General features: G+C 37.6%; 2 protein-coding genes across 2 annotated transcripts; both read right to left on the bottom strand.

Moving 5' to 3' along the window:
- Nucleotides 1–607: 607 nt before the first annotated feature.
- Nucleotides 608–4,298, bottom strand: LOC307012869 (uncharacterized protein). Its single transcript, XM_079640069.1, has 5 exons — nucleotides 4,060–4,298; nucleotides 3,383–3,460; nucleotides 3,112–3,186; nucleotides 2,580–2,735; nucleotides 608–2,503 (listed from the first exon to the last, which is right to left on the bottom strand). Exons 1-4 carry the CDS (start codon nucleotides 4,085–4,087, stop codon nucleotides 2,602–2,604), a joined length of 315 nt encoding a protein of 104 aa, XP_079496195.1. The 5' UTR covers nucleotides 4,088–4,298; the 3' UTR covers nucleotides 608–2,503; nucleotides 2,580–2,601.
- Nucleotides 4,299–4,840: 542 nt separating this feature from the next.
- LOC307013502 (uncharacterized protein) lies at nucleotides 4,841–10,417 on the bottom strand (the record flags this gene model as incomplete). Its single annotated transcript, XM_079640902.1, has 7 exons — nucleotides 4,841–6,721; nucleotides 6,798–6,913; nucleotides 7,053–7,216; nucleotides 7,305–7,659; nucleotides 7,993–8,108; nucleotides 9,452–9,514; nucleotides 10,345–10,417. 7 exons carry the CDS (start codon nucleotides 10,415–10,417, stop codon nucleotides 6,532–6,534), a joined length of 1,077 nt encoding a protein of 358 aa, XP_079497028.1. The 3' UTR covers nucleotides 4,841–6,531.
- Nucleotides 10,418–10,429: the final 12 nt, after the last annotated feature.

Genomic DNA, 10,429 nt, shown 5'->3' with positions numbered 1-10,429 from the left:
CGCATATATGGCCATACATAGAGTGTTGGTAATGTTGATAAAGGCAAATAAAAACATATCATAGGTTATATCTTAGACACACATAAACTCTGGAATATTCTTTAATTACCCATATCCTCGATTATTTTTCCTTTCGTCCTGAACAAAGTCCTGCTGCAGTCCTGATGAGAGTGTCTCTCTGATGTGACGGTTCAGTAGACTTCTGCTTCGAGGTGGAGATGGCATCTTTTTAATCTCCTGTTCTCACGTCATGTTGACACTTCCCAAATAGTCTCAACCGGAACTTGAAAACGTGTGGCCCTTTCACAGGGTTTAATAGAGTCACACATCCAAAATATTGGATTTCCCAATAATATAATCATATTAACTGCAATTTAGAAATCTCCATGGATTTCTAGGCCCCAACAACAAATGTTTAGTCACCAAAATGCTCTCAATTCCACTTCCTGTCCCTCTCTGAAACTCTGCTGGTGCTGATGTTGACAGAGTGACTGAATAGTGAGGCCTGATCTTATTTTCATAAAATAATTACATAAATGGCAATAACATGTTCGTTCTGCCTTGATTAAAGCGTACTGATGCTCTCAAGAAAAAGACAAAACAACAATGTGTGGCAGCACATTTATTCACCGGTGAACAGAGTAAAACATGACATTGCTTATAGATAGAAATACAGATAGATAAAATGATCCGTCAGCTGGGCCAATAAACAAAGTCAGAATACTTGATGAAACGGACTCTGGAACATTGTATTGAGAACAAGTGATGCAGCGCCCTCTGTTGGCCTTTATAAGCAATACAATGAAATAGCAGAGTCCTTGCACTAATCTGCAGAGTTTAAGCATTGCATCTCTAATACCAACAAGTTTAACCATCCAGACTGATAACAACAACATGAATGTCAAGGAAATAAAAATTGCATTTATTTTGCAAGCCCTTTAGAAATCCAAAAGTCAAACTAAAGCTAGATTGATTTTTAAATAATTCACATGAGATATGGAGTTCACTTTAGTGTTTTATTGTGTATAAAACGGACAAGTCAAATCAAGCAATCTGATTGGTTCTTAGCCGTGATATAATGAGCGTATATCACGGGTAGAATTGTAGTTACTTTTCACAAGTCATGTATCCCTCCGCGTCTGAGAAAAGCTACAACCGTTACAACTGTTGCATTACGTCCCTTACGAAACTAACTAACTAACAAAGCTTAAAGTGGACCTATCATGCTATATTTGAATAATATAGTGTAGGACCATACATATATATAAGGCATATTTATACTTTTTATTTTTCAATATACCAAACAGATCATGCATTTTATCCATTCCTCATTTCGCTCAATTTAACACTGCCTTTCATGCTCGGATTCTGTGAGAACAGCACCATCTGGTGGCCTGAAATATGTACTACAGCGTCTCCAGCCATTTCGAACGGCAATGTCCGTGGCTGTCTCCTCCTGATTGGTGGAGTTGGCCCAATAGCCGTAGCGCAACTTCTGTGACGACATAAAAGTGTTCAAATCTGGATCAGTCTGTATCAGATCCGTTGCAGCCCCTTTTTAAGAGATTTGGGTATGGAGGAAAATAGAGAGGGTTGTGTTTTCTGACACTTGGTGAGTTCCCTGGAACACCGAGGACACATATTCATGTATAAAAGACGTACAAAAGTGCATTTTGCATGATAGGTCACCTTTAAGATGGAAACATTTAAGGTTCACTTCGACCTCCGGGATGGCCTTACTATGGAGGGGTGGATTGAGCAGTAACTATCCAGAAAGCACCTAAACAACGACATGCAGAGCTACGTGAATAGCAGGTAGACCAACTGGAAAAGTACCACCATTCAAATAGCATGGGCCGAACCACGCCCCTTAACTGTGATATAATGACCGTATACCACGGCCTGTCGTGAACTATTGCTTAAGTGTATTAAGTTTATGCAAAGTTTTTGTAATTAACGTTATTTTCTTCCTTTTTTGTTTGACAAGGTAAAATCTCTTTAAATGTTTGGAACTTGTTTTTATTTTAATTTTTGTACTTAAAGGTGGGGTATGTAATTTTGGAGAAACCAGCTCGAGTGCGGAAGAATTTGAAAGTATGCAGCCGAAAGAAATCTGCCTCTTCCTTCAGACTTCTTTACAGAGCCCCTCCTCCAACACACACAAACGCACACATGACCAATGAGGGCATGAGAATTATTCATTGCTATTGGGAAGTTAAGAGCATTCCATGGAATATAACAAAAAGTGTATCTGAAATAAATTACTTACCCCACCTTTAAGTAGGACAATCCATAGTTTGACATTTATAGGCCTGTAATGTATTTCATTTTCTTCAATCAAAGAGTTACCAGTAACTTTTGGAGTATGGCTGTCCTGTTTAAAAGATAGAGATAAAGCCTTCTTCTGGCAGATCCATTGTTTGTGGTCACCACAGCTCACTGATTGTTCTCTCTCACGACAGAGATTGCACAGCGACCGTCAACAGCCTCTGCATTAAAGGAGCTGAGGATGGAAAATGATGTTTAGACAAAGGCTGATAGATGTTATTATTCAAAGTGTTTAGCAATGAATCTCTCACCTATCAGTCAGATCACTTCCATTCACGCACGTCCGTTGAACTCAATCCTTTTTGGTGTCATGTCTTGTATTTGCCGTTTCAAGTTGTTATTCTGGGTCTCCAGCTCCTGGATTCGTGAGTACAGCTCGGTATTGTTTCCTGAAAGTTCAGAGGTCACTACAGAGACACAGAGGAAGGTGTTGGGCTGTAAAACTTGTGTCTCTGAGTGTTTGAATGTTCTTGATAAACATTGAAGAATGGGTTCACATGTTTGCTTCACATAGCAAAGAGCTAAATGCATTTGGAAAGCGACTGGTCTCCTCTGTATTGTAGACATCTTACAAAAGCTCTGACATTTCAAACCACTTCCTTTTGTTAAATATGGAAAACAGGAACACACACTTCACCCGTAACACATATGTCAGCCTCCTATTGCAGAATCTTTGCAGCAAACGAGAGGGGAGATGTTGTTGAATCAACAGACAGAGTTACAGAGCTTCAGGTCACATCTAATACAAACTGTTGAACTGACTTTCACACAGAAGATACTCACAGTAGATACGGAGACCCATGATGGCTAACAGTATGAGCCACCAACACACTGCTATCAGAAGAACAAACCTCCGGCCTGAAAAATGATAATTTAGTTAAAAAACTTAAACAACATGACAGTCACAGATGCTTAGGATACATTTAGAACAAAAAGAGACGATACTTATTCACACTTTCAACTTTCTTTACTCCCATTTTTTAACACTTTGATTGCTACATAAATCCCATTTTTGAAAATATTAAATGTGGATTGTTTTGTGTTCATGATGCACCTGCACGGGTTCTCTCTTTATCCACAGCGCCACTTGAAGCATTAACGTAGTCAGCTTCTTCCTGTTCTTCAATTTCCTCTGAAAGATAAACACATCATTTATATTTGAGTGCAGTTTTACTCCCAGTATGTTGAGCATCCACGAGGAACCATTGCACTGAAAGGTGGATTTTATCATTTGTAAAGTTTTAACGCATAATAAACGTTCTGGTCACGCTGAAAATGCAAAACGTTCGTCTCCATTCACAGATATTAATCTAAAGCAGAACTAAAAACCACACACAGAAAATTGTTCGGTTCTCACGCTGACATTTTCTTTGAAATAACAAACAAATGTCTTTCTGCTGAAACTAAAATCCATTAGACAAACTAAAATATGACTTTTAAATAATCAAATAGATTTTTTCATAAAAAGGTGTTGATACATCGACAGCTTCTTATTCAATTTCGTCAGAGATAAATAAATGCATTGAATTTATAAATCTGTGTTTATCAGAGTTTGAAAATCACAATTTTAAAGATCACATTTTAAATAAATGTTGTTATTTTAAACACTTCGTTGCTCAGATCTGGCCAAGAATCAGAAACACTATGAATAGGAAAAAATGTAGATAATGTCTCGGTAAAAGAAAAAGCAATGTTTTACACTCACACACAAATTAGAATATATTTAATTACCCATTTCCTGCTGAGTTCTTCTGTTCATCGTGGACAAGAGTCTGAAGTCCTGCTGCAGACCTGAAGCTGTCTGAGAGCGTCTGCTCTGATGTGACGCTCTTTAGTCGACTTCTGCTCTGAGGTTATGGTGTGAAGTTTTAAAATACTTCAGTGCCAAACATGTTGCAACTTCTCAAATAGTTTTGACCTTATTTGGCTTGATTAACGTACTGATAACTTCGACGAGCAACATGAAAGAAAACGACAAGGACAAACACTTTGTCTCTTTAGAAAGCCCTTCTGAAGAGCCCAGTGTGCTCTGATTGGCTTTCGGTAAAATTAAGACTTTGTAGTAGCAACATTTTAGATGTACTTTACTTTACTGAGTATTTTCAATTTCCTGCTACTTTATACTTCCACTCCACTTATCAGATATGTTATATTGTTATATGTGAGGAAGAAACTCACAAGATATTTAACAGTATATACTTTAAAAACGACTCAATCCTTCAGTTTCAGCTGCAACATTGAAGTGATTAATAAACATGTCAGGGAAGTGACACAGAGACTTGGACTCATCTGCACGACTCCACACAAAAGTACAAAAAGACTAACTGAATGTGGCTCTTGAAACTAAAGATGTTAGCCTGGAAAACTCTGGCTCTCTTGACAAAACAAGACAAACTGGCACAGGACAAAGGGACACGAGGACTATTTATAGAAGCGTTCATGGGACACAGGTGGAAACAATCAAGGTTGAGGCCGACAATCACAGTGGCGGGAAATAAGACTATTAAACACCTGAGCTTGCACTACTTTTATTTGTATTGTTGTTTTTTATATGTCTTGTTAATTGCACTGTTAAGGAACCTGCGATCACATTTTGTTATACATTACATAATTACACCGTAGTTTCTAAATGTCATGACAATAAACCTTTGAATCTTGAATCTTAAAGGGGACCTATCATGGAAAATGCACTTTTGTACGTCTTTTCTACATGAATATGTGTCCCCGGTGTTCCAGGGAACTCACCAAGTATCAGAAAACACAACCCTCTCTATATATCTCTATCCTCCATACCCAAATCTCTTAAAAAGGGGTTGCAACGGATCTGATACAGACTGATCCAGATTTGAACACTTGTATGACGTCACAGAAGTGGCGCTACGGCTATTGGGCCAACTCCACCAATCAGGAGGAGACAGCCACGGACATTGCCGTTCGAAAGCGCTGGAGACGCTGTAGTACATATTTCAGGCCACCAGATGGTGCTGTTCTCACTGAATCCGAGCTTGAAAGGCAGTGTTAAATTGAGCGAAATGAGGAATGGCTAAAATGCATGATCTGTTTGGTATTTTGAAAAATGAAAAGTATAAATATGCCTTATATAGGTATGGTCCTACACTATATTATTCAAATATAGCATGATAGGTCCACTTTAAAAATAGTTATTTAACAGACTCTGGAACATTGTATTGAGAACAAGTGATGCAGCGCCCTCTGTTGGCCGGTAGAAGCAATACAATAAAATGGTCCAGAGTCTTTGCAATAATCTGCAGAGTTTAAGCGTTGCATCTCTAAAACAACAGAATAACATTATTCACACAAAACAGTATAACTATTTTAACCATCCATAACTAATAAAAACACCATCACAATGTCAAAGAAATAAATATTTGCATTAATTTAGCTCCATAGAAATTAAAGGTGGGGTAGGTAAGTTTCAGAAATCGGCTCTAGTGCACTAACATTTGAAAGTACAGAGCCAAAAAGAATCCGCCCCTTCCTTCAGACTTCCTTACAGAGCACCTCCTCCGCGAGAGCAGGCTGCAGTAACGTTACATATCAGGCAAAGCTAAACACATCTAGGTTAGCAATACTACACAGCCAAAGCAACTCCGACATTGACTCTGTTTTGACTTCTCCTAGTTTCCACTTTATTTTTGTTCTTAATTTGCTCCGTTACATTTTTTCTTTTGCGACCAGTAGACGATGTTGAACCTAACTCTGCCATGGTGAAAGTGGCCGCCTGTTGCTGGCGAGTCATTGAAGTACTGCTGCAATGCACGCCCAATGACGGCACGCCCAATGAGGGCACGAGATAAATTTGTGCGTGCACGAGATGGAAGGCTGACAGACAGGGCGGCAATCCAATCCATTTCCCGGCTAAACAGATAGGTTGTAGTTTTTACAGTATTACGGGTTCCACAGATGACATTTTTTTATGGATTTGTTATCAAAGCACTTCAGATATTCATTGCTATCGGGATGTTAAGAGCATTCCATGGAATATAACAAAAAGTGTATCTCGAGCCGGTTTCTGAAATGTACCTACTCCACCTTTAAGTTAAACTAAAAGTAAATTGATTTTAAAATAATCCACATTATGAGTTAACTTTTGTGTTTTATTGTTTGTGAAACATTTCTGGAATTATTGCTTTTTATCCTTTTTTTGTTTCATATTTTTGTTTGTTTTTATTCACAAGTAATTCATTCTTTTTTCAAAGAGTTTCCAGAAACCTTCTTAGTATGACTGCTTTGATTAACAGAAAGAGTTAAAGCCTTCTTCTGACAGATCCATTGTTGTGTTGCATTACAGTTCACTGATAACCAAGTTGTTTTGCCTTCGACAGAGATTGCACAGTGACGGTCAACAGGAGCTGGAGGATCTATCCAGGAGCTGAGGAGAGAACATGATGTTTAGATAAAGGCTGATAGATGTTATTATTCAAAGTGTTTAGTAACGTGTCTCTTACCTATCAGTCAGATCACTTCCATCCACCCACTTCCATTTCCCATCTTCAACTCTCAGACCAATCCAGAATCCGTTAGTTCTTGAACTACCTGGGCTGTATTTATTGATGATGACGTTCTAACAACAGAGAAACAGATATCAGGTATTTACACCGTATAAGTAAATAAGCACATGATGACCTAAAGACCCAAAGTGTGTTCAGACCTACAAAAAAATATATACACTTTTCTTGATTGCGTCATATTAATGGGTTTACCTTTTCAGCAGGAGTATGTGCAACAGCCAGATCTGAATTCTTTCCTTTGCAGTCTTCTCGAGCTTCTTCCCAGGTTTTTCGATCAGCAGGCACAGCGTCATTATACGCATAGCAGCTGGGCTCAGTGAGTAACCAACCCTTCTGACAAGGTTGACACTTTTTATCTGAAACAACAGAGTCTAAACAATCAACATCATGCCTTCCTTTTGAAAATATTGTAATTATGACCTAATATAGAGGATCTGAACATACCGGTGTTTCCTAAGCAGTAGGAAGCGATGCTCCACTGAGCTCGACTGATGCTGAGCTCATTCCAGTTTGTTGTCAGGTTTTGTATTTGCTGTTTCAAGTTCTTCTTCTCAGTCTCCAGTTCATGTTTTCGTGTTTTCAGCTCCTGGACTTCTGCAAACAGGTTTTTGTTGTTGGTCTCTGAGACATTATAGACTTGTGTCAGGTTGCCCAACTGGTCCGTCAGATTATGGATGTCCCTCGTAAAGTTTGCATTTTCTAAGCTGAGTTTTGTGTTGATTGCCCGTAGAGTTGAGTTTTCTTTTAACTGGTTTGGATCACTCTCATGAATTAATGTAACTGCAAAATGAGAAAGTAGCTTCTTTTATAATCAAGGTTATATTGCAATTTCATTTTGTGTCAATTTGCCTCTTTTGGAAGCTTCTTCCTGTCAGTCTCACGTTAAGTTTTCCGGTCTTTAGACTCAAACTAAAAATATCTCAGTCCGTCTCAAAGTGTTCTGACTTCTCCAATTCTCAGACCCATTTATATTTCACATTGCCTGATACTGCTTGTTACTGTGGTTTGAGGTCAACATTACTGAGAGAGGAGTGAAATGGGGAAGTCTTCAAATATCAAATGGTGTAAATAGATAAAACAGCTGCTACTCTTCTTTACGGTTTGTCTCATGTCTAAGTGTGAGATAATGCACTTCCTGTTTTGTGTACTTGCTGTAGACGCAGACTCCGATGAGGCCACCCAGCAGAATGACACAGAGAATCCCCAAACAACAAGCCAAGTGCTGAAAGCGCCGATGTCCTGCTGAGTCTAAACAACACAAATGAATCACATTAACTTTCCAAATGAAGATTGGTACCTTTCAAAGTGTCAGTCTCTTTAGTACAGATATTGTGTCACTTTTCAACTAGGACAGTATACAGTATGGTAAATGCAGATGGATCTTTTTTTTTTATGAGAGTAAAAGGTAAAAGACAGGAAAGGATACCAAGTTGATTTGACTAACTCAGATGCTTGAACCTTATATTAGTCAGTTATACATACATAATACAGTTCAGAACAAAGGAGTACATTTGGTCCCCTATCACTTACATTGTATGAGAAATGGCCTAAATAAACAAAAGGAGTTATATGGACAGCAAAGATTGTCCAAATATTTAAACAGGCACCTGACTGTTGTTAAAGGGCCGACTTAAAGAGTTGTGAACCCATTGTGTTTTGAGAAACTGCTTTATGTACTTTGCTAAAAGTGTTCCAGTGAGAGTTACCGTAGGTCTTGAGTATTAGTCACTCTAACATTATTGCAGAACAACACAAAAGTTCAATCTCAAAATAACCGTTCGGAAGAGATTTCCTAAAAACGAACCTCATATCTAGTCTGAGTCATTCACAGTTTTTAACACATTAATAATATATTCAATAATAATAATAATTCAGATGCATTATTATTTTAAATACATAATGTGTTGTTATAAATATGAACAGATGGAAGATCTGAAAAACTACATAAGAAAGAAACTTAATTGGCATCTGCACACATTTAAGTTTATTTAATTTAATTAGAACCGTTTTTTGGGTGTTTTTTCTTTCATTTCTAACTTTTCTGTGTCGTGTATTGATTACTTTAAGAACAGTTTGCTTTTTATACTTACTTACTTTTACTCAAGTAACTTTCTCAATGCTGTACTTCTACTTGTAAAGGATAAGTTTACCACATGGTATCAGTCGTTTTACTAAAGGACCTGAATACCCTGGTAAAAGGTCTTGGTTTGGCTTAAAATAAGTACTTTTTTGTAACTTAAAACAAGTCAACAATTATTTGACATCAAGACTTGTGCATACTATGATTATAGCCTTAATTTTGATTTGTCAAAAACAAACGGAAGAAAAGACAATGCAGCTTTCCACCATCATTTTGTCATTAGACCAGAATGCTCCGTCTGCAAAACGTTGACATTTGTCACACTGCACACTCCCAACTTTGTAGAGCTTTGTTCGAGTGCTGGTTACTGACAAAGCACCTACAGATATAAACTTTAGAACAGTTCTTGTGAACTTGTTCCCTTTTAATAGTTATAATGGTAAAGTAGTGGTAGTGGTAGTAGAACTCCCAGTTTCAGTAACACCTGAATGTTTTTTTGAATACAACTTACCCTCGTTCTTTGTTTCGTTCTGCACCTTCAGTTCACTGTACTCAGTTTCCTCCCCTCTGTTTGCTGAAAGGGCAAAGGAAATGCACATGCTCAGGTTTTTTAGTGAATAAATGAGAAGGACTTTAAAAGGCTGTTTTAATTGTTTGATATAGCAGATTAATTGCCTTACAGTACGATGATGCACAAATTCACAGTTTTTTTCTCAAAGTGCATTAAAATGGGCAAATTCAAAATGATGAGATTATAAAGGGAAACGACATGATACGGGAAACTCTCAACAGATAATTATCTCACTTCGCAATTTCCTCACTGGTTTTAAATAGATGAGTTTGTGATGATATATCTCCAGTCGCTAAATATAAATGAAAATACCCAACAAATGCCCATCAGTTTGAAACTTTTTGAGAGAAGAAATATGAATTGAAGTTAAACTGAAATAGGATGAGGTGTTCAAAGGTTTCAAACTACTATAGATTAAAAAGTTTTTTCTCAACGTAGTAAACATGAATAAAGAAGGTTTATTTCTACAAAAAATGTGCATTGATGAACCAAGAAAACTCCTACTATTAAATCATAGATGCACGACTGCGATGGTGAGTTTTCTTGGTTAATTTGGTGAAAAGTTTACACTCAACATTGTGATTTTGAAAAACATCAATGCAAATGTGCTGGGTTGGCTAAAAATCTAATCTTCAACCACACTAAGCAAATACAAAAACAGCCTTTTAACAATTTTTCTAAATGTTTCTGGTTTCACAGTTAAATTACAGGACATTAAAAACAGCAACTTTCTTTGGATTGAAGTACTCAACATTGCATTGATCACATTAACAAAGAGGCTCTGATTCAAAATCATCAGCAGGAAGTGAAAGTTGTTAAATAACTAAACGTACCCGCAGGTGGATGATTGTTGCCGGCTTTGAACACAACCGAAGCGTAGTTCACCTCCTCCTCTCCCTCCGCCATCACTACAGCCGC

The sequence above is a fragment of the Notothenia rossii genome, assembly GCF_949606895.1.
Source record: "Notothenia rossii genome assembly, chromosome: 7".
NCBI lineage: Eukaryota > Metazoa > Chordata > Actinopteri > Perciformes > Nototheniidae > Notothenia > Notothenia rossii.
The sequence above is the reverse complement of the archived record's forward strand: the minus strand, read 5'-3'. Positions and strand labels throughout refer to the sequence as shown.